A 25,404-nucleotide genomic window follows, 5' to 3' on the forward strand; every position below is an offset into this window, starting at 1 on the left:
ATTCAAAGTAGTCACCATAATATAAATAGATCTGATCATTCTCAATAATCTTTTTTGAGTATATGTGTATGTATGAAAGAGAGAAATGTTGAAATCTCTCACCATTTCCTCTTAACTACTTTTAAATTCAAAAGGCATAAATGGAAAGGAATAACTGGGAAACAAGAAGTAGACAAGGAGATGGACGTGGGCTTTCTGTGGCAGATTAATTTTCAGGGGAGTTGGGTGAGCCCACCTACAGCCAGCAGATCTGTCCCCCTTCTAACCAACTTTTCATTCACCATGTTTCCCGTATCAAGCTCATTAAATTTCAAAGCTGTAGCAAAGGAGGAAATAGAAAATGTCTTAAAATGGGAGTTTGTCAAGTTGTGTTAAGATTCAGAGAACTTACAGAACCAAGAATACTGGCTTTCTGCAGTGGGAAAATATAAAACTTTGCACCTACTCTGTATGATTTACCTGAGGCATTTCCAAGCCCAGATCCTGTGAGTCCGATCCCAAACTTTTTTTTTTCCTCGTTTGTAAATTCTTTTCCAGCTTTACTTTTAATTTCACGATCAAAGATGATTTTCACAATAAATGGCAGGTTTTCCCAGAATGTCTTCAATTCAAATGCTTGGATCACTGCTTTTTATTTATTTTTTAATAGTTCTGTGTGAATCTGTCAAACAACAACACAAAGTAACTTCACTGAGCACCATTAAAAACAAGTTGACCTTTCAAAAATGACATTAACAAAGAACACTTTAAAGGAGTCTTATAGTTGCAATCTCAAGAATTTGGTCATTTCTTAGTACTGACTATCCTGAAATTCACCATTCCTCTCTTTGTTTCTAAAAAAGGATAGGTCAATAACCAATTGGCAACATTAAAAAAAAAAGACAACAACAACGCCCTGACAAAATTAACTGAGGCCTATCTTTTCCTGAAATACATCTGAAAGATCTACTGTATCTAATGTTAAAGTAAAGCTCCCATTCACTTTATGTTCTGTATGAGAAAATATGTCACAACATTTAATTCCATCTATTGTATAATCATTACTGTAAAATTAATCTACATTTTATATCTCTTATAAATCTACAAGAAGAGTAATGAATACATAAAAGTCAACAATGGAGGTTGCCTGGGTGGCTCAGTCAGTTAAGCGTCTGCCTTTGGCTCACATGATCCCAGAGTCCTGGGATCGAGTCCCCACAGGGCTCCTTGCTCAGTGGGGAGCCTGCTTCTCCCTCTGCCTGCTGCTCCCCCAGCTTGTGCTCTCTCTCTCCGACAAATAAATAAGATCTTAAAAAAAAAAAAAAAGGCTGTTAAAAAAAAATTATTCCAGTAAGTTTTTAACATGTTTATGCTGGGGGAAAATAGGAAAATACCCTGCAGAGGGGTTGCAAGGGTTAAATAATGATTGCAAATCACCTGGCAGAGAGTCTTAACTGTGGTAGAGCCTTAAATTTAAATGTTAATTCCCTTTTCCCTCCTCTGTGAAGGCCTCAATTAAGGGGGTCTGAACAGCTATACCCACTTCATCATCTTTTCCTACATCAGTGGTCCTCAAAGTGTGATCCCAAGACCAGAAGCATCAGCATCAACTTGGATTGTGTTACAACTGCAAAATTTTGGGCTCCAGCCCAGACCAACTAAAGCAAAAACTCTGGGAGTGTTTCTCCCAGTTATATGTTTTAATAAGCGCTCTAGGTGATTCTGACTCTCCCTAAAATTTGAGAACCACTGTTCTGCACTCAACACCTTGCTGTCATTCAGTCTAGTTGCAATATCCTTTCTTAGACTGAACCAATTTAAGCTGAGCTGCTCCATACTTAACACATCTGGACTAGAGGGTTAGAGTGGTACATTACATCAATTTCAAAGGCCTCTGCAGAACAAGTAAGAGACTGTCAACCAGAGATTCAATAGCTGTTCCACTTAATTAGATTAGTAAAAATTGACAACCATTTTGTATTTCCTGGATCTTTGCTGGGCTCTCCCCTCTGGTGGGCTGTCATTCCTACCTTGCTGTTTCTAGCCTAGGAAACACCATTAAGTGCCGAGCCTGGGCCTATGAACAGAATTAACTATGCATTGCAATCCCATGCTATAGTCTAGGCTCCTGACAAAAGGCCAGTTCTGGTCCAGTTCTTCCTTATGTGGCCTCATGCCTTGATCCTACTGCTGATATATAATCTCAGTCCTAATTCTTCCCTTGATTCCTGTGAGAAACAAGGTCAGTTGCCCTTTTTTTTCTTTCTTTTCTTTCTCTTTCCCTTCCTTCCTTCCTTCTTGGGGTGGGAGGGGCAGAGGGAGAAGGAGAGAGAGAATCTTAGCGATGCGGGGCTCGATCTCACAACCCTGAGATCATGACCTGAGCCAAAATCCAGAGTCGGTTGCTTAACTGACTGAGCCATCTGGGCACCCTGATCAGCTGCCTTTTCTGGACCTGTTACTTCCAACTCCAAAAAGGTGTATGATTCAAGTGATGCATTCAATGAAGTGGGTCAGTATAATCCTGGTCTATAACCTGGATCTGGGAGAAAAATGTGATATTCTCTAAAATCTTAAGTTTACCCTTACTAAGCAACAGGGCTGAAGACTCGAGAAAAGATTAAGTTCTATTAAACAAATACTTATTGCCATCAACTAAAGACACCATCCACCAACAGCTTGGTTTATCAGGGAAAACCGTGGACAAAAAAGGGCTAAGTTCTAGTTGCAGCTCTCATTTGCAAACTATATAACACTGGGTAGGTCAATCTTTCTAAGCCTCTTTCTCATTTCTAGAAAGAAAACAATACTACTAATACTACTAGTTTCCTAGCCACCGAATCTTCTAAGCCATAAAACCATAAAATACAAATGCAAACAGAGGTAACCTCACTTTTTGAAGTTCATGTTACACCACTTCGCTTTTACAAAGACCTACACTGGTACCTGTTTTTGCTAACTGAAGGAAATCCAAAGAGGATTTGTGTTTTTATGAAAATAGGTGAAAATAGTGTTAAGCGTTTGTTGTCCATTGGGCCCTTACAGAAGCAGAACACAACCCAAGCACAGCAGCAGGTACCCCGCCCAGCTCCTTCCCCAGGAACCACTCAGCATCTCAGTACCAAGTTGCCACAGTTCTGAACTGTGTCTGTGAACATCTGTGCCTTATCTCGATTTATTTTGTGCATGCATTAGCAAGATGTATCCTAAGGTATCAGAAAATCCTATGAGAGGTTATTTTCTAGGCCTGGGAATGCTCAAAAATTTTCCACATAATTAATGGTAAGTGCTTCTCCACTTTACGCCATTTCAGCTTACAAAAGGTTTCATAGGAGCACTCTACTTTTGCATAGCAGGAGAAACTTTTTTTTAAAATTTTATTTAAACACCTGACATCAAAACTAGGTTGTCAATGCAGTTAGCAAAAAGAGCACTTGTTTGGAGAACTTGACAGGAGACCTGGAATCCAGTTTTGATCCCATAATTAAAACTAAGCAGTCTTATGAATCTGAGCAAGTTATTTAAATTTATGCCTTAGCACCCCACTGAGGAATGACAATTATTCTCCTTTAACTATAACAGGGATGTTATGAGAATTTAATGAGATATTAAATTAGGATATACTAATAAAATAAATCTGAAAGGTGATTATTATCAACAGGTATACTTTGCCAGTGCTTTCCTTTGTTCCACAGCTAGTCCATCTCAGAAACTTAACATCTGTGACAGCTACCGGCAGCAAGGCTGAATGTTTTAAAGACACCATTTCCCAAAGAGAGGGTACCCATCATGTTAAGAGTTGAGCACATCCTCCTGGGATAGTTAAAGGTCCTTAGTTGCTTTTCCCAGTCTTTCAGTAGCAGCAAACAGGAAGGGTGAAGGGCCAATTTTACCCCAAGCAGTAGAAGGTCTTTTCATTCTCTGAAACTAATGACCCAAGGTCACAACCAATTATCTTTATCCCCACGGTTTTGCACCCATTTTCCAAAATTCCAAAATGGAATGGTACCATTCCAAACATTTATTGTGAAACAACCATGAACAACAAAATTCACCACCCAAAAGTGGAAAGAAAAGAAAAAATAATAAAGGTTCTACAGTAATTACCATTGCACAGAATCTTCCATAATGATACACTGCTCCCAAATCATCTCCTATACCAGGGAGCCATATACAAAGGGTATATTGATGTTTAGATGGCCAAATAACAAGAGGAAGGTGTAACAACTTGCTCTTCAGGATGCCTTCACACTTCTTTGGGCTTAAGAATACCCATATTTTACTCACAGTTTTGATATTAAAGTTATGTACATTAAAAGCAATGGTCTAAATTTCCCAATGTGTAACCTAAGAAATATTTGTTCCAAGGAATGTTAAATGGTTATTCAATAAAAGGGTTATGAGGTTTGGAAAACACCACATTAAATAAAACTGATACAGTGACTCTATGTAGGGCTTCTTGCAAACTTTAAGGTGCTAGGTACTAATGTGCATTGTAAATCACCAATAGGTGACTAGAGCAGATACCATTTCCCAAACTTACTTGATCCTAAAGTCCTCTACCCTGCCCTCAAGCAGACCAAGACTAGTGTTATTAAAAACAACGACAAAAAACCCACAACACCCTAAAGGAAAGGCTAAATCAACTTCTTAGTTAGGAATTCCTTTTTTTTTCCCCCAAAGATTCTTATTTACTTGAGAGAGAGTGCACACAGAAGGAGAGGGAGAGGGAGAAGCAGACTCTCCGCTGAGCAGAGAGCCTGACACGGGACCCTATCCCAGGACAACTGAGCCACCCAGGCACCCCATGAATTCCTTTTTTTCGCAGCTCTGGCTCATCAGTTCTCAATACAGTTTTGTGGGTTTTTCAAGGGAAAGAAGACTGTTGTCCATCAGAAATATTTGCCAACAGATTTTCTGTACCTGGGCTCATTCAGAACTATTCAACAACAGCTCCTAGGCACAGGAAAATACTCTATTAACAGAAAACTAGTTCTCTGAAGCAATGTGTGGGTTCAGGGCAGGCTGCCCCAATATGCCGCCCTCACATACTATTTTTAATTGAAGTTACTCAAGAAAGAGCTAGTGCAAGAAAGACACTCTGACCTTCCTCTGTCCCCCTGAAAGCAAGAAATAAATTTCCCCATGTGAGAGGTACCCTCCCTGCACCTGGGAGATAGAAAGCATCCTTACTGCCAGAGATAGGCAATTCAGGGCCAAGAAGGCTATATAAATAAACCTTATTTCTTCATTAATTTGCTACCCTAAGCCCAAACATCTTTGTCAACTCTTAACAGATTTATTGTTTCTTTGTCTAAAAGGTATAAAAGTTGCCTGCTTTGGTCACTTCTTTGAATCTCGTATTTTGATGAGCTCCCATACATATAAAATTAAAATTTGTTTTTCTTCTGTTCATCTGTCTTGTGTCAATTTATTTATATCAGACCAGCCAAAGAACCTAGAACCTAGAAGGGAAGAGAGGAAAAGCTTTCCTCTCCTACAAATGATATGGAGCAAATGACTGATTTATGAGCAGTAATGGTATCACTTGAAGATGGCCATGGCTCAATATCTTTCATAGCTTTTTTTTTTTTTTTTTACCAGGTCCTACCCTGGTTTTTTGGTTCTCTACTTGAAAATATGTTGAGGCTTACTATGTACATTAGGCAAGGCAAAAGGTGAAGTAAGGTAAATCACCAATAGGTAAGGCCAAAGGACTTTTACCAAAAGCTCATCCCTGGGACTGCTTAAACCACTAATCCAAACTTTGAAAGCCAAACCCAAGAGCTGACTGGAGTGCCAGGCAGCCTACACACATCCAAGAGCCCCTAAATTTTGCCTCTTCTGAATCTGAGGGTTTCAGCTGATTCCTGAGAGTCCATCTATTTTTCAAAGGTTGAAAAATATAAACCAATATAAATGAAAATGTCTTATGAAAAAGCAGATACTATATATATGATGGCCCAAATCCCTACACCTCCCCTTTTATATGCCACTGGCTTAGGGCACTGTTCCCCTTTAGTTGACTCAAGGGAACTGGCTCCTCACAACAGTAAGTAGCACTTTTGAGTCATCCAACATTCATCAGAGTAGATGTTAAAAAGTTTTTTTGACACACCCATTAGGATGGTTATTATCCAAAAAATGGAAAATAACAAGTTGAGGATATTGAGGAGGATATGGAAAAACTGGAACCCTTGTGCAATGCTGGTAGGAATGCAAAGTGGTGCAGCTGGGAATCTTTAGCAGTTCCACACAAAGTCAAACATGGAATTACCATATGATCCAGCAATTCCACATCTGAATATATACCCAAAAGAACTGAAAGCAGGGACTCAAACAGGTACATACACACCCATATACACAGCTACGTTATTCACAATAGTCAAAAGGCGGAAACAACCCTAGTGGCCATCAACAGACGAATGGATAAACAAAATATAGTAATTCATACAATGGAACATTATTCAGCCATAAAAAGGAATGAAATTCTGATCATGGATGAACCTTAAAAACATTACGCTGAGTGAAATAAACCAGATACAAAAGGACAAATATTACAATAATCCCACTTATATGAGGTACAAGAACAGGCAAACTCATGGAACAGAAAGTAGAATAGAGGTTACCAGACGCTGGGAGAGTTACTGTTTAGTGGGCAGAGTTTCTGTCTAGGATGAGGAAAATGTTCTAGAAATAGTTACACAAGATTGTCAATGTACTTAATGCCACTGAACTGTACATTTAAAAATGGTTTAAATGGAAAAATTTGTTTTACAATGAAAAGTATTTTAAAAAATTTTTGAGGTAAGAAACTCCAACACATTTATACCGTTATATAATTCATATACTATGGTTTATTTTGTTCTTTCCTAATCTTTGCTGGTTCATGCTCCTCCTTTCTTTCATGTGTGCAGAGTTCCTGGGTTCTCTCTCTATTGTCTTTAAACTGTACCAGATCCACAGTTCTAAGATGTGGTAACTGTCCTGACCCTCTAACTTAAATAAGTTATTTCCCCTGAGGCTTAATCCCCAAGTAAAGATGAAAAAAAGGGAAGAGAAGGGAGGGAAGGGATGAAGGACCACTGACTTGGTAATTTAGGTTTATACATCATGTATATATAGCCCATGAGGTTCCCATTTGGCAAGAAAGACAGTTTATGAGTTTGCCCAAGCTCCTTAGCAGACCAGGACCCATCAGCCACATTCCATCCATCCTGCCAGACTTCGTATGTCCCACTCAACAATTCCTTTCCTTCTGAAAACTGTGCAGCAAAATAGTAAGCAAAATAGTTCTACTGTACAAAATAGTTCTTCAGATGTTTACTGAATCAAGCCACTACCTGTTTCATGGCACAGCAGGAATCAGAGATCCGCAAATTCCCAAACCACTGAGGAAGCATATGCTGCTCACACAAGGAACACACTGGGTGAATGGTGGAGGCCACATTCTCCCGTAAGTATGTGATATAAATCCTGTGAACACAACTTCAGGTGAATCGCTATTCTCTACCCTTCAACAGCAGTTCTCTGGACTCCAAAATATAGAAGACAAGTAAGTACACTTCAAACTAGATGATTATAGTTTATGTCTGGAATTATTAGCAAAAGACCCCCATTATTTATTTTCCAAACCCTGTGGCTGCTGGTCTTGAAGAAAAGAGGAGGCTAAAGAGAAAGAAGACATATCTTTTCCCTCAGATTGGGTGAGAAAAGATCATTTTTCTAGCCAAACAGTACTCATCATGACCCTATAAGCAGATATGATCCTTTTACTATACCACTTTGTGGACTCTTTATCCCTGGGTCAATACAATAGTCCCTTTTTATCCTCACACTCAGAGAGTTTTAAAAATATGGGGGTTGAGTTAGGTTTGCCACATTTAATTAAACAAAATAATTTCATTTTACTAAGAATCCTGAGGAGCTAAGAAAAGATACTGAATCTCAAAAATCTCTCTCCTTAGAATGCAATCTTGGAGGAAGACACAAGACCTCTGAGAATTTTATTCCATTCCTTTCCAAAGATTTCTGCCGAACTTTAATCTTTCGCCTACAGAGAAACATATAGGAGGCTTAGTTAAAACCCTTTGGGAACGGGGGCGCCTAGGTGGCTCAGTCGGTTAAGCGGCTGCCTTCGGCTTAGGTCATGATCCCAGGGTCCTGGGATCGAGTCCCGCATCGGGCTCCCTGCTCAGCGGAGAGCCTGCTTCTCCCTCTCCCTCTGCCTGCCTCTCTGCCTACTTGTACTCTCTATCTCTCTGTCAAATAAATAAATAAAATCTTTAAAAAAAACAACAACCCTTTGGGAATGAAAAAGAAAGACCATTAAAATAGGAGTCTGGATCAACGTGAGCTGAACAGGAAGAGCTACTTTTTATTTCTGAAAACTATCAATTATAAGATATTAAGGGCTTTCTGCAGCATTGATACATGTCAATTAAGTTGTTCAGAGCACAAGAGTAAGAGCATGGGACAGGTTTAGACAGAACCAAAGAATGTATTTCTAACCCCAGTCACATCTGGTTACCACTGGCAACAAAATATTCACAGTTTATATTTGTATCACTGTTTATAGATTACAAGCACATTGCTATGCCCTGTCATTTGATAAAACAACTTGGTGAAGTAGTTAGGGTACATATTAGCATAACTGCCATCCCCTACCCTCTGTCCAACCATTTTTACATTAATAAAAAAGTTCAATAAAGATAAGAGATTTATCTGCAGTCATTCAGTAAATGCCTCTGTGCAAACCCATTATTATAGAGACCATCCCTACTTGTAGTGCCTCTTCTCCAGAGGACTCCCAAATCTGTATCTTCAGTCTAAACGCATGAATGCATGAGCCTTACCATCTGAGAACCAGGTATTTCCATGTTCACTCACATCCCATGACCTCAGACACAACATGCCACCTCCCCCTTCAAACATTTCCATTCTGTCAGTAGTACCGTCATTCTCAGACATCCAGGCATGGAACACTCATCTCAATACTGACTCTTTTCTTTCTCCTCCCTGATTCTTTGTTACATCATGCCAGTTCTCTTTAACAAAGATATACTGACAACTTATCTTGTACCTAGCACACATGCATCTGTTCGTCTTTGCCCTTCCCACTTTCTCAATCCTTTAGTTGGGCCTCATCATTTTAGATTTACCATTCCAATAGCTGCCTTACAGATCTTCCTGTCGCCAGCTGCCGCCCCCACCAAGTTCTTATGTTCTATTTTCTCCCTAAACCACCACTTGGTATTAGCACTATGACCATAAGTTTTCAGAAACTCCCAAAGATTTCTTGGATAATGCTCAAAATATTCAGACACAATGAAACTATCTTTCCAATCTCATCTTCCACTACTGTTCTATAACACTAATATTAGCTTGATCTTACAATTTCACCAAATCCTTGAGGTACTTATAATCACACTTCACTGCACTCAGAATTTCCAACAGTGAGGCTCTGGCCTTTCATGCCTTTGCTCACACTGGTTTTTCTTTTCCTCCTCCCTAATTCCTTGTCTCCACTACCAGACTGTAAAGTCTTTTGGGAACAACCATTATATCTCATCTCTGTTTCGCTACAGTGTCAAAAGCAATGCCTTGCCCAGCACAGGCATCCACACAAGAGTTGACTGACAAGGAATGGGAAATCCCCTAAGACCACAGGTCCCTGTGGATCAGGAGTCAGAGCTGCAACTTTCTTCACATACAAAGAGGACCCTGCAAAGAAGTCAGTCATTTAGAATACCCTCGGATAACAAGTTTGAACAGTGTGGGTCCACTTGTATGTGGATTTTTTTCATAAGTATGGTATTAGTACTGTACATGTATGTTCTCTTCCTTATGATTTTCTTAATATTTTCTCCAGCTTACTTTATTGTAAGAATACAATATATAATATACATAATGTACAAAATATGTGTTAATCAACTGTTTATGTTCTCAATAACACTTCTGGTGAACAGCAGGCTATTAGTAGTTAAGTTTGGGGAGAGTCAGAAGTTATACACAAGTTTCAACTGTATGAGGAGAGAGAGGGTCAGTGCCCCCTAACCCCCCATGTTGTTCAAAGGTCAACTGTATACTTATCGAGCATCTTTTATGTGCTCTGAAATTATTTAGTAGTTAGCTTGTTAATTTGAGTCTTGAACCACTACAGTATCATATAATAAAAATACTTAAAATTGTACTCCTGAGTTTTCTTTTACACTTACAGGAAAAGTATTATTTGAATTTCAGTAAATTCTGAAGACTAGAGAGAATTCTTGTCTAGTGAGGAGAGGGCAGAAGAGGGAGTAGGATTAAAATGTATTGAAGCCAACTGAATCCAGGCACTGGACTGATACAGGTTACACTGTTCTTTCTCTCCCCACCCCCATTTTAATTAAAACAAAATATTTTATGCAGATTAAACACTGAAATTTAAAGAATCATTTAGTTTCTGAAAAATGTAAAAAGGGAACAGCAGGCTTAAAGGCAGCAGCATAGAAACAGACAGTGGTGCAGGCAAACACATTTGAGCCATACTGCAAGATTCCAGGGGAATAGCTGTCCCCAGACACTCTGTGTATCCTAACAACTTCAGCACTCCTATTATCAGAGATGTAGGTTCTTCCTCAAACTTTGTCTCCTCCCTCCTTTCCCAGATTTGACACTCTTCCGAAAGTAGCAAGAATATATACAATTTTGAAATCCTCCTCAAATTCCTTCCTATTGTGTGAAATGGGCTATACCACTGACACAAGGCTATAGAACAGCTGGTACAGGGGTTTTGGGCATAAGGCTACAAAGAGGTTTTGAATACAGTTTTGCCATCATTTATTTCAACACTGAGAAAGGCTGGCTGCCTCTTTGGCTCTAACACTCCTAAATTGCTCTGTGAGAAGCAATCTCTAGATTCAAGATAAAAGGTTCTGGGGGAGCCTGGGTGGCTCAGTTGGTTGGGCGACTGCCTTCGGCTCAGGTTATGATCCTGGAGTCCTGGGACTGAGTCCCGCATCGGGCTCCCTGCTCAGCAAGGAGCCTGCTTCTCCCTCTGACCCTTCCCCCTCTCATGTACTCTCTCTCATTCTCGCTCTCTCAAATAAATAAATAAATCTTTAAAAAAAAAAAAATAAAAGGTTCTGCTTTATGAGTATTTGGAATTTTATTCCAGATTATTACTTGCCTTCTTTTATTTGTAAATACAAGAATTCCCCGTTTTACTTTTCAGGGATTTTGTGACTCACAATAATATGTGCCCTGACACAAAACAGATAACTTAATAAATTGTGGCTACTTTTTATCCTAAGATTCCTTTCTTGTTATAAGATGTTCCTGGAGGGTTGTAGCTAGTGAAAGTATAAACCTGAACTCAACTCAGAATCCTAGATTGTCTAAATTTCACACTTCATTATCACAAAAACGCAACTGCTTGGAACTAGGGTAGATAAGGGATCTGCAGGCAACACAGGTCATTTAACATCCCTGCCCTGGCTTCATGAGGGTCAATGTCAATTATGCTGGTTTAATCAGCAAAAGAATCTTTGGATTCACAAAGTAATTCATAAAGCTTCAAACTAGTCATCTCTGTACACAGTAAAGAACTGGCAAGTAGGGGCGCCTGGCTGGTTCAGTCCATGGAGCAGGTGACTCTTGATCTTAGGGTTGTGAGTCCAAGCCCCACATTGGGTGTAGAAATTACTTAAAAATTAAAAAAAAAAATCTTAAAAAAAAAAGACTTGGCAAGTAAATTACAAGGGGAAAGGGCTTCTTCAGAGAGATGATTGCTCTAATTGTTCAAACCATTACATACAGCTTATCTCTTTTTTATAGTTAGTTATACTGGCTTCACCAGAGATTCTGGGTAACCCAAGGGAATGGACTTACACAAAATTTATCTTTATATCCACAACACCTTATACAGTTTCTAATAAATACAAATACACAGTTTATACTATACTTGTCTCAACAGGATTCAGAATAAACCAAACAAAGGAGATGGACTACCCCAATTGCTGGGAAAACGTAACTATGAATAGAATCAGCAGCTATCAGAGGAGAAGTACAAAGAGTAACAAGAACTTGATCCCACCCTCCCATCAGACACTCAGAATTCTTATATCCCTCCTAGCAGGGGAAAGAATAAAATTCGTTTATAGTAATTCATTAGTTTAGTTTTTTAACTTGGGAGGTTGGACAACCAGCAAGTTATTATGCTAAGCTATTAGGTAGCAAAGTCCCAACAAGTTCACTCTACCAGGACTATAAACATTTTAAAAGGAAACACAAAGTTAACTGAAGGTTTAAAGTAAAGGCCCCAAACTGGACTGAAGCCACAAATCAATGCCTACATATGGGTTTTGTTCGGCTCACTCACTGGTGTTTTTAAAAAATTAAATTTTAAATGCCAGCATTTAAATTGGAAATTTCATATAAAATTTCTGACTCTTGTTAACAAATGCCACTGTCTTGGGGAAAAAGAAAATCACTGGGTACATATTTCCCAGCAACATTACCTGAATCACTCAAACTGAAATGAATTACCCCTTTAACCTGGCCTATGCTCCCCAGCTTGCTCCAATCCCCACCAGTTCCATTTTACAGATGAGGTGCCTAAGCTGACAGATGAGATGCTGTTAAAAACCACAGCACTAGCAAAAAGCCTGTTTGAGAATACAGTTAGCTTCAGGTCTTTCACTCTTAAGCATTCTGCAACTGGACCTCCAAATAAAAGATAGTTAATGATAAGAGAGGTATTTAAAAACACCTGTACATGAATGTTTATAGTACCTTTACTCACAATGGGCTAAAATCTGGAAACAAACCCAAAAATGGATGGATTGTGGTATATCCATACAATAACAAGTACTCAAGTGATACTCGAAATGACATGAAATCTCAAAAGCATTATTAACATTAAAAGCGATCAGACTCAAAAGACAACACATTCTATGACTGCGTTTAAATGAAATTCCAGGAAAGACAAAACTACAGTGATAGGAAGTAAATCAGTGATTGGGGCCAGGGGTGAAGCAGGGCCATGAGGGAACTTTTTGCGGTGATGGAAATGTTCCATATCATGACTGTAGAGGTAGTCAGATGACTGCATAGATTTGTCAAAACTAAAAGTTAGGTAAATTTTATTTTACGTAAATTATACCTCAGTAAAGCTGAGGTGTTTAGAAAACACTATAAAACTACAGAGAAGAGAACTACCATCTTTACCTGGGTAAGTTTGGGAAAGTTTCATGAAAAGGTGAGATTTGAACTGAATCTTGTCATAGAACAGTTTTAAGTAGAAAACAGTGGTTATATTCTGCACTGTAGCCTATGACAAATGGCATCTCTGAATACAAAGGAAAATGCTTCATAAAAGGAAATTCATAGAGATGGATAATTAGTACTTGGAAAGGTATCAAAGCCAAGCTGATCTCCCAAGATTTCCCAAAAGGGAATCAACTCAGACATTCGTTGCTGTTCAAATGCAAAGAAGCAGATAGTGCGAAAGAATGTTTTTGTTTTGTTTTTAAATAAAGCAAAATGAAGAGGAAAAGTAGAGTCAAGGGACGCCTGGGTGGCTCAGTTGGCTAGGCGTCTGCCTTCAGCTCAGGTCGTGATCCCAGGGTCCTGGAATCGAGTCCCGCATGGGGCTCCCTGCTCAGCGGGGAGCCTGCTTCTCCCTCTGCCTCTGCCTGCTGCTTGCCCTGCTTGTGCACGCGCTCTCTCTGACAAATAAATAAATAAAATCTTAAAAAAAATAAATAAAAAAAGTCAAAAGAAGGGGGGAAAGAAACCCAAAGGGAATAAAGAAAGGGATGGAAGCAAGGAGGTGAGATAAAGGCAAGGGACACATTAGGTCAGAATAAAAGGTATCTTGGTACTGATGGATTACAAGAGAGAAGAGGTGTGTCAGACCTCGACGAAGGACTAAAAGAAAAACCAAAAACTATGGGAAAAGAGACCATCTAATCAAAGTCAAAGCCACAAAGTGAAGGGACCAGAGACCTGACAGCATAGAGCAGGCCCAAGAAAAGTAGAAGTAGAAGAAAAAAAGCCCTTTCCTCCTAAATCTCACTCCAAGTAGTCTCCTCCTCCTCCTCCATCTATCCCCTCTCCATGGCCCTGTCTTAGGTGAAGCCTTCTCATATCCAAGCCCGCCCCACACATCACATACATCTTTTATTTTCTTTTTTAAGTAGGCTCTATGCCCAATGTGGGGCTCAAACTCATGACCCCGAGATCAAGAGTCACGTGCTCCACCACCTGAGCCAGCCAGGTGCCCCGCATATACCTTTTATACCTCCTTGACTGGACGCAGAATGCTTCCTTCACTGGTCTTCAAAACCCAGTTCAAATGGACCTTTTCTGTGAAGCTTCTCCAACTTTCCTCCAACTTTCTCAGGCAGAGTTAGTAGTCCCTCTTCTGTATTTTCAGAACATGTTGTTCTAAAAATTATCCTACTGTTAAACTGCAAGGTCTTGTTTCCTCTATTAGTCTATGGGCAACTCTAGTAGAGGATTCAATAGTTAGGATGAAAACCCTTACTAACAAGCATTTCACAAAACTGTAAAGTCCTTTACAAGTAAGAAATTTTATACACCTTATAAAACACAAGTAGGAAGCTAAAAGCCTTGCTGTTTAAAGGATTTCTATAGTGAATCTTTTGAACAAGAGTACAGGCACCCTACCCCTAGTTTCTCCCCATACCATCAAACACCTTTCCTTAAAGTTTTATTTTTGTAATGCTTTAAATTTCTGTTGAATGGCAAAAATATAAAACAGAAGGCAAACTGCATCAGGAACAGTGTGTAGCAGTCAAAGATGGAAATTCCTCTCTAAAATAAAAATAAAAAAAGCACCTTAAACTCTCAAAGGCAGAACATTATAAACTAAAGAAAATATGTGTACAAGAACTGGAGGACACAAAATCAGCAAGCTCATAATGCTTTCATGGGAAACTGTCAATGTCAACAATACCCAAAGATAAATAAGTAAAACATGACTTTGTAACGAAAGATGTAAAAGTAGGTGTGGTGTTAAAAGGACAGAATAGCAGGATGAACAGAGTTGCTGGGAATTAGTGGGAAGATGAGAGATTTAAGAAGTTGTCTGGGGAGGAGAGTTCCAATATAGATTTTGTTAGAAAGGTCATGAACTGGTAAAAAAGCATACAAGGCTTGGCTAGCAATACAGTGGGATGGTAGTGCAGTCACCAAGTACCACTGCAGCTCCCTGCAACAAATTCTCTCCATGTCTAGCCCTCCCCACTGTGGTGAATCAGACTTATTAACAAGAATGACTTTACAGTACTTCCCCAAGATGAGAAACACTGCTATACAGATGAATAACTGTCCCAAACCTCTAAGAAATAAGAGGTTCCACTCACATTTGCCAAACACGCAGAGATCCAAGTGTGCCAAGTGCTACTGACAAATCCAAAGGAAAAAGCACAGGTTGTGTATGTGTGTGTGTGTGTGTGTCTGTCTGTCTGGGCATGCTTAGAAGGAATATTCAACAAGTCTAACTAATGGAATGTATCTGAAAAAAATTAACGAAAGAAAGGGATTTTTAGACATCATCAAAATAGCTTTTCCATAAACTTTCTCAAAAGGGTCAATTTTTAAATGAAGGCTTTTTGTTTCAGCAGATGGTGATTAATTCCTCCCTTCCAACTAAGCCCAACAACTCTACTAACAGTAGACTGACTTATTACCTTCCAGATAAGCAGTTTTTAGCAATGCACTATTTAGGAAGTTCAGAAGCACTAAAAGGTGACAGGCACAGAGTGAGGGACTGGGGATATAAAAATAAAGAGGCAGACTCTGACCTCAAGTTGCTCACCAGGTAGACGACATAAATGGGTAAATACTATACTGTGGTACAAGTGCTAATAAAGATAAACTGAGAGGTCATTAAACTATGAAAACGAAAACTGAATAGAGATTTGAGAGGTGGTTCTAAGTAGCTGGAAGTATTAGCATATTCAAAGTACAAGAGCTTGAGAATACAATAACTGACACCTTCCCAATATCCCACTATGAGAGAGAAAACATCATTAATCTCTCCCATTACAAATTAATAAACTGAATTACCCACAGTCACCCAGCCAAATAGTAGGCTAACTAGAACTAGAAACAAGATTACAGGCCACATGATGCTTTTCCGTTCTAAGAGGTCAATATATTCTCCTTTCTCAACTGTCATTCTTGCACTTAAAACCCAGTTCAAGTCAACCAAACTGGAGAAATAACTGCATAGAAACAAAGAAAAAGCTACCCATGAAAAAATTAAGTATTTGCCTATGTAATATTTTTAGGGTTTTAGCATCTCCACTTCAGTGGGCACTTAGCACCACTTCACATTTGCCAAGGAAGGGGAGGGGTAGCAACCTGTATCTTTTGGGATCTTGTTTGAAAAAGTATCTTACCCTATTTAGGTCATTCTACAAACATCTCAGGCAATGGCACCACCGGTATGGCTTCCAAATTAACTGCACGATATATATAAGAACTCAGAGGGTTAAGTATTTACTCATTTGACTAACATGTCTTCAAACAGCTGTAAACAGTTTTGTTAGGAATGATACACTAGATGCACTTTCAGACCTCAATAGGACCATACCCTTGACTATATTAAGGTTCTTAGGTGTAATATCTTAAAAAGCCAAAACTTTTCAATCAGAATGCATCTCTAAAATAAATAGGATTTAATATTCCAACATTTGCTTTAAAACATCTTTTCAGGGGCGCCTGGGTGGCTCAGTGGGTTAAGAATCTGACTCTTGATCTCTGCTCAGGTCCTGATGTCAGGGTCATGTGTTCTAGCCCCATGTTGGGCTCCACACTGGATGTGGAGCCTACTTTAAAAAAGTAAAAAAATAAAGCTTTTTTTTTTTTTTTTCCAGGAAAACATCTATTAGCAAATGAAATAAAAATATAGAGTACAATGCTGCCCTGTGCTCTTATTCTAAAAATTCTTCAGGGCAAGATATAATGTACATTCTGCAAGTGCTCAAATTACTACCTGAAGTGCATGTTTACATATTCTGCAGTATCTTTACATCTAAGTAATTAAAACCCAGTGACTGATGTCTTAGGACAGGGGTTGATAAACAAACTACAACCTTCAACCACAGCCAATTCTTGTAAATAAATTTTATTAGAATACAGCCCCAAACATGTTATCTATGGTTGTTTTCATGCTACAATCTGCAGAGCTGAGACAGAGACTACATGGCCCACAAAGCAATATATTTACTATTTGACCGTGAACAGAAAAATTCCTGTCAACCTCTATCTTAAAATCATCAGACTAATGGCCTGACAAAATATGTCTAGCCTAAGAGTTTTATCTACCCTGGAAGATGAACTACTGAATACAATGAAAGAGAATTTTTCTCCCAAACATCCAAGCCAAAACCCACAGGGAAACAAACCTCTGCTGATTAATTCCAAGTCATATAATTGTCAATCCTGACTACAAACTATACTTTAAAAGCAACTGGTGGATTTAGTTTAACTCTTTTTGAAAACTGTGCTACATTAATAAACATACAAACTCATTGTACTTTCACGGTCACTTGTATTGTTAACCACCACCATGGAACTCTACAAGTTATTCTTTCAGTCCTTAAACTGGCATCCAAGAATCCACACAGAGTGAACAAGTAAACCAACTACGATATAGTCTAAGACTATATCATGACAGAGAACGGAATGGTAAGTGGAACATCCAAAATCTCTCCTTCTGGATGTATTTAGCCTCTTCTATGCTTACTAGTCTAAAAATTCCAAAGCTGGTATATAAGTCATATAAAAGAATTACACCCAAGTAAGTCTTGGATCTATTTGCCATTCTCATTTTATTTTTTAAAGTAAGCCCTAGGTCCAGTGAGGTGCTTGAACTCACGACCAGAGATCAAGAGTTGTATACTCTACCAACTGAGCTAGCCAGGCGCCTCTCTCTTTGCCATTCTTAAGAAAAATCAATAAATAATAAACTAATACTTTTATTTGCTGTAAAAGTTATATTTAAGAACTGAAGTCTATAAAAAATCAGGAATTATATTTATACATATCATTCTTAACAGAACTGAGTCAAGCACGTCAAAACAATACAGAAATCGACAAATCATTTATTTACCGATTATTATTTTTCTCCGGTTAACAAAATAGGAGATAATGCAAATTCCTAACTAAATACAGTCAACTCCTGAATGGCCTCTGCATGATACCCTAAATGCTTAACCAAAGTGCATCAACAAACAGCCTGGTACCCTTGACAATACCAGTGCAGTCACAGTTTGCAAGGTGATGTTAACATAAAGCTAAATCAAGCATTTAATAAGGCTGACAGGATGCCAAAATAATCAGAAAACAAAGTAAAATAACTGCTTTTCTAATTACTCATACCATTTCCCCCTTCGTCTTTGGTGTTTTCCCAGCTATTTTGGATGAAAAGAAAATGGGAAAAAAATATTTAAAAGTACAATCAGTGACAACCAGTTTACCACAGATTACCAAATTTACATAAAAATCTTTTCTGCTTTTTAAGAAGAAATGTCAGATTTTGATCCTATTCCTCACCTGCAGAATATTCACAAGACAAAGTCCTAAAGAACCTTCAAATCTGTAATTTTCTCAAGGCTCACTTTTCTTATGAACTTGATTCACGTGAGCTACAAATTTATGTAAACAGGAGGAGCAAATTACTACTAGGACTAGGGCTAGAAAGTGCGAGGGCGATCTTTAGAAGGTACCCTGATGAAAAAATGGAAACCCCACCCAGCTCTTAACTTTCTCGGCTTTTTCTAGTCCTGGTTTTCTGTGCAAAATCCAGAAAAGCAGAACTTCCTCCTCACTGCCTCCCTCTATGTGAGGCCTTGTGCCGAAATTCAGACCGCTAGCTATCCAAGTACCTTCTTAAGGTAGTCTTAAGGCTCAAGCCCGCTCAGAAACAGCAAAAAAGGTTTGTTTTCTTGGGTTAGAGGAGAGCAATTACAGGGTTTGGCGGCCGTGTTTGTCAGGAAGGGTAGGGCCGAGAAAGAGGGAGAATCCAGAGATTGAGCTCCATCTAGTCCCAGGAACCACCCCCAGGGGCGGCTAGACTGCCCTCGGTACTTCCCTGCCTCCTTTGCTCGGGAGGGGAGAGCGATGGGTCGGGGTCTGGCTCCCCTGAGCTACTTCCTGGTCCGATCGGACTCGCCTTCGGACACCCGAAACGCCCCCGGCCCGGCTCCCTCGCCCTTTGCCCTGTCTCCTCCCCTCTCTGTGACCCACCACCACCGGTCCCCTCCCATCTAACATGGCCGCCCCACCCGGCCCACCCCCGGTACAGCCTAAGCAACTGGGGGGGCCCGCGGCACCGCCTCCCCCACGTCCATTGGCGCAGCAGCCTCCATCCGCCTATCCCATTGGGCGGCACGGCCTGCCACTCCGCGCTGAGGGCTCCGCCTACGAGCCGCTTCAAGCTGCTTTGAGAAGACATATAAACAAATCCCGGAGGGAGGCCCCTCTCGCCCGTCTCTGGGGCGGAGACGGGAAGGGGGAGCGGCTACCCCAGAGACACCCCTGCTTCGATCCCCCCCCACCCCCCGCCAGCGCTTCCTCGTCTCCAGCCTGCCCGGTTCCAACCTTCGTGGCCCCGGCCCTTCCTCACACGCCCCTCTCTCTCCTCCCCCGCCAGCCTCGCCTCCCCTCCCTTCCCCGGCCCCTCCCACCCGCTAGCTTCTCTGACAGGCCGGTTGCCGGCAGCCACTGCCCCGGGCTCCGAGGCAGCAGTGAAGGGCCGGACGGCCTGGCAGGGCAAACGCCTGGCGTTGCCCACCCCTGGCCTAGCCTGCCGCCCACCCGTGGGTCCCCTCTACAGCCGCCCCGCGCTTTTATATAACCGTCCCGGGCCGGGGGTGGGGGAGGGGAGCCGGAGACCCCGTGACCGGCAGGCGGCAACCTGAGGCCCGCGCGCCCCCAGACGGCCCTGGTCCCGGCCGCCCCGCGCCGGCCCGGCTCAGAGCCCCGGCGCTGCTGCCTCGTAGGCCAGCGGCCCTCCTCCGCCCCCCGCCCGGCTAGTCCCCCAGCCCAGGCCCCTGCGGGCTCCAGGCAGAGAGCAGCGGAGCTCACCTGTAGGTGTGAGGGCGGCTCAGGGGCTGGGTCCGGTTCCGCTGCAGGGGCCGCGGCCCCTCTCCATGCTGCCTCGGTTTGTTTTGTTTATGTCCTTCCTGACGGGTTCCCGGAAATCGCGTGACTCGCCCCCCTCACGTGGGCCGCGGCGAGGAGGAGGAGGGAGGCGGGGGCCCGCCGGCCTCCGGCCAATCGGGAGGTGTTCTGCAACCCGGCCAATCAGGAGCTCGTCCCGGCTGGGCACCCCTGTCACATGACGTCGGAGGGGCGGATTGCCGGGAAAAACCAGGAAGAGGGGGCGGAGCGGGGGCTCGGCGCCTGCCACTGCAACGTGGGCGTGGGCCGTCTTTGATACAGAGCCACACTCACGTTTGTAGAGGCGGTTCGTTTACAAAAGCTTTCCCAGCCAGCGTTTTATCTGATCTCACAACTACACGGTGAGGGCCGAAGTGTCCCTATATCCATTTATATTTACGTTTATGGCCATTTGCATTTACATTCTAACTGCAGTGAAACTCGAAGGGGGCTACGGGAACCGAGGGCATTGACTTAGGAGAGGGATTGTATCAACTTTCTGTTTTATGTATGTCCTCCACATCTGAACCTCTTAATTCGCTGACACTGACCTTGCCTTCAGTCACTCGTTCATTCAACTAGTATTTATTGCGTACGTAAGCCCCAGACATGGGGATCAGTCAGATTGCGTGCACCTTTAAGAGAAATACCTGTACACAACTATACAAACAATGCTACTAGAAGCGCCTAGACAAACAAACCGTCATAACACATGTACCCGAGGTTTCCCTGTGTTCCCTAATCCTATTAATAACAACTGCGACCCTTTGCTACGGAACGTGTACTATGTGGTGGGCTCATCATCTTATTTAGTTAATCCTACAGGTACACGCAATGGTAGTGTAGTATACCGATTTTTGCAGACCGGGAAATTAAGGCTCATAGGGATTACTCGCTCAAGGTCAGGCAGCTAGTAAATGAACCAGCAGGGCCCGGAACCCAGGTTTGTTGCCACAGCCTGTGCTCCCAGACTGCTCTTCATACTTAAGGGCACAGAATTTACCTTCTGAGCACAGAACAGAAATATGACTTTAGTAAGCATAGAGAAAGGAGGATTGGAGAACAGAAATTTCTTTTAGGAGTTATTGCCTTAGAAATCGTGGCTCTCCTTTGCACAGACCTAGGGAAGTAGTATAATGTTAATGTCAAAACCATGGACTTTGGAATCAGAAAGACTTCTAAAGATAATAAGCTTCAAGAAGGCAGGGATTAGCCCTGCTGTTGCTCCTCTACCTTTCATGCCTGCCACATAGGCAGTCATTAAATACTGGTTGAATAACAGCCTGGATTTGAATCTTTGCTCTACCACGTGTTAACCAGCACAAATTACTTAACTTCTGTGAGGCTCCTCTGTAAGTACCTCATGGGGTTGATGTGAGAATTGAGAGGAAAAATTCATATAAAGCACTTACCACAGCGTGTCACATATAGTGAGCATTTAATGAATGATAGTATTATTAGATTGTTTCAAAGACATCATTTAGAAGATGGACTGTAAGCTAAATAGCAAGTAAGGATAATTCTAGACTTTAGCAGTTTAACAGCCACTAAAATAATACTTTTGTAAACAGTATTAATAGGTGGGTATACGTAGATACCTAAGGGGAAAGTAAAGTAAATCTCACCTCTGCATCCTTCAAAATGCCTTAGGGTCTCAGTACCCAGTGAAGGAGTATTTTCCCTACTGCGCAGGAAGCAGCAGGATTATCATTATTATTTTTTTAAGTCTAACATACCACATTCTAATTTTCCAGATCGACTGGAGTTTGAAACACCAAAAGAAAAACTGGCTTGGGAAGTTTGAGCCAGTTTCCTCTTACTAGTTCATATTCGATTCCTGCATTAAATCCCCGTGAATACGTTACAGACTATCCTTTCTTGTAATACTATGTTTGGGGAAACTCCAGCAGATGGCTAGCTCTTCCACTGTTCCACTGCCCTTTTGACGGTCATTTTCATACTTCTGCTGGGCAACAATCTGATTGGGTCAAGGAGAAGCCTGATTCTTCAATGGCTCTGCCATTGAAGCAGCTCACTAGTGAGTTATGTTGGATTCCCGCCTTTGCATCTTCCTTTGTCTCAGAAAGGACAGTTTTAGCTAATGGAGACCTTTCCATCACAGTTTGTTAATGACCATACCCTGCACTGAAGTGAATGAAATCACTGCTAATTGATTTGTGTTTCTCTGGGTTTTATCCTGCCAGATTGTACCACAATCAAAATTGGCAGGAAATTGGGACTCTGGAATAGCATTGGCTTGAGGTTCAGGAGACTCTTCTTGTTCTAGCCACAAAGTAGTAACCAGCTGCCATCACCTCTTCCAAAGTGCTTAACCTTGCTTCTGCAGAATCAAAAGCCTGAATCAAAAAATGTGTTACACAAACATGACACAATGGGGGAAACAAAGCAATAGTTAGGACTCCATTGAACTCATAAAAATAAATTATTTATTTTCTGATTAGGTAACATATACATAGCACAAAATTCAAAAGGTACAAAAGGATATTCAGTGAATATTAAATCTCCCTCCCACCCCTGTTCCCTGTCTACTCATTTCCCCTCTTAGAAGCAACCACAAGTACCCATGCTCTGTGTATCCTCCCAGCAATATTTTCTGATATGCTGACATTTCATGCACTTTAAACCTTGATGTATTTTGAAACGCTGTTCTTGCACCCAAGACTTCAATTTGAGCTCTACTTACTATGAGATCCAGGTTGAAGGGTGGGACCTCTCTGGGTTCCACTTTCTTCACCATGAGGAATCTGGAATAGAACTGGCTGTTCTTACCAACCTTCTAACTTTTAACATTGAGTTCTCCTGAAAATAATTAAAAGAGTTGCCACAGGTCCTAACCTTCCTTACGGCCTAACGTTTGCAGTTCTTCATTAGAGCACAGACTGAGCCCTGCCTGCTGATTATGTACACATCTAAATGAGTGTTATCCTTTTGAGTCTAAGTGTTTTCTTTCCGCGCCCCTGTGGACCTGTGTGATACCTTAACATTTCACAGCTTCAGAAGTGAGATTAATTAACTCAAAGCTGGAAGATCTCCAGGAAAAGCTGTGTCCTTCTCACACTTTTAAAAACTGATTTTCTTCCTGAGGAGACTAGAGCATTGCTGAGTGTGAATCTAAAAGATACTGATGGTTGGCAATTGGCAGCCATCCCTCATTCACCTCTCCTAAAAAATATTCTCTGGGGGAAGAAGAGTTCAGTTTTCCCCCTTGCTTTAACCTCTCAACAGGACGGAGTATTCTTTATGTAACAGCTCTGAGCTTTGGTTTCTTACTTCTCCCGGAAAGCACCAAGTTCAGTCCCAAGGCTCTTCTCTAGTCTATTCGTTATTTATTTACCCTGATTCCTCACTCCCCATTTACAGAACTAGGCCTGCCATGAGGTAGGAACTTAATAACCACCGTGGTCCAAATCCTACTCATCCTCCATGACTCAAGATCCCACATCTTTTATGAAGTCTATTTCTACCATGTCTATTACTGCCTTCATTAATATCCTTTCCTCTACCACCCAACTGAGCACTTGAAGTACTTATTGCTTTGTACTATTCATATCATGTGTGTTATTATATCCTCAATTAAATCAAGTGGTATAACACTCATATCCTTGAATTATGGAGAATGCAAGGCATGTCGTTAGGCAGCATAATCAAGCCCGTGTTTAGTGATGGGTAGGGGAAGAGAAGAGAGAGAAATAAGCTGACATCTGTGGAGTGTCTAATGTGTACATGAAGACATAGTCCTCACCCTGGAGGAATTCAGAACCTGAAGGAGAGTGACATGGAAAGCTTACAATACAACAACAGAGTTTGTAAGAGGGGAGGCCCTGTTGCAGGGGTTAACAACATGATACCTACGTGTTTCTGGGCCACTTTCTTGCTAACTCATTTGGGCAAGATACTGACGGTTCTTGATTTCTGTCATGCATCAGGTTGATCTTGAACATCAAATGCAGAACCTGATGCATATTAGTGCTCAACAGTGTTGGTTTCCTCCCTCACTGACCTTCCAGGGAAGAATGTGACTAAAAGCTTCTTGGAAGAAAAGCAGCAGCAAAGGAAAAGTAACGTGGCAAGAGAAGGTAGCCTGCAACTCAGACTGTTTTGTGATTCCCTTATCTTCCAAGGCAGCATTCCTATCAAAATTGTTTTGTCTGTTTTGCTAAGACCGAAAACTTCCAGGACGACTAGTAGCTCCTGTGGGGTTTTGTTTTTTAGTTTGGTTTTGTTTTTTTTGTCAGCACTGAGCAGAACATACACTGTTAGTATCAGCAACTCTGATAGCAAGCCAGGAAGGCAGGGAGTGAGAACAATCTAGCATTTATTGTAGGAAATACTCCCAAAGGACAGGTACAATAAGACATTCTTGTTGGCGAGGCCCGAAATAGGCTGATAAAAACAGAAAGTAGAGGAACAGATCGATAAGCAGCAGGAACCAAGACCTGTAGCTATGATAACAGTTCTTTGAACTACAGATGGAGGCGTGCTCTGAAAGAGCAAATCCAGTGTAAAACTATGTAGCTGGATTTCCACATCCAGAAATGAACAGTCCAGAGGGGTTGCTAAAATAAAGAAGTAATGGGCGCCTGGGTGGCTCAGTTGGTTGAGCGACTGCCTTCGGCTCAGGTCATGATCCTGGAGTCCCGGGATCGAGTCCCGCATCGGGCTCCCTGCTTGGCAGGGAGTCTGCTTCTCCCTCTGACCCTCTCCCCTCTCGTGCTCTCTGTCTCTCATTCTCTCTCTCAAATAAATAAATAAAATATTTAAAAAAAAAAAAGAAAGAAGTAATAATGAAAGGTTCAGAGAACTAAGAGTGAAGTTAGGGGGTCCTGTGTATACAAGGTTTTTGCTTCCCCCACAAATTCACAAGGTCATAAATTTCCCTCGTGCGACAGCGAAACCAGGGATGGTGCCCACCAGTGTTGAGTCTTCCTCCTGTCTTCACAGGGCCCAGCCCAAGAGTGAGAGGTGTAAAAGAAATAGGTGCCATATTCTGCACCTGTTTTTCATACACCAGTTGGCAGTGAGAAATAAAGCACGTTAATAAACCCGAATGCCAACTGCAGATACTATCCTGTTAGGAAGGGCAGTCCCAGGAGGAAGCCACACTCCTCGGCCCCCAGACCTCAGTGCCCACCAAGGTTCCTACGGGGCTGCCTGCCTTTCTATACAGAGCCTCAGGGCACCCTGTTGACCTAGGCAGCACATCTATCACTCAGGCTAGAGCCAGGA

General features: G+C 41.4%; 1 protein-coding gene across 1 annotated transcript in view; it reads right to left on the minus strand.

Annotated features, from left to right (window-relative positions):
* CREBRF (CREB3 regulatory factor) overlaps nt 1–20,186 on the minus strand; it is a 52,070-nt gene extending 31,884 nt beyond the window's left edge. Inside the window, exons 1-2 of the mRNA XM_021698410.2 lie at nt 20,083–20,186; nt 460–661 (exon numbers count right to left, since the gene is read on the minus strand). Of these exons, the coding sequence (XP_021554085.2) occupies nt 460–468 (9 nt within the window). The 5' untranslated portion in view covers nt 469–661; nt 20,083–20,186. The remainder of the gene's footprint in view (nt 1–459; nt 662–20,082) is intronic.
* Nucleotides 20,187–25,404: the final 5,218 nt, after the last annotated feature.

The sequence above is a fragment of the Neomonachus schauinslandi genome, chromosome 7, assembly GCF_002201575.2.
Source record: "Neomonachus schauinslandi chromosome 7, ASM220157v2, whole genome shotgun sequence".
Classification (NCBI taxonomy): domain Eukaryota; kingdom Metazoa; phylum Chordata; class Mammalia; order Carnivora; family Phocidae; genus Neomonachus; species Neomonachus schauinslandi.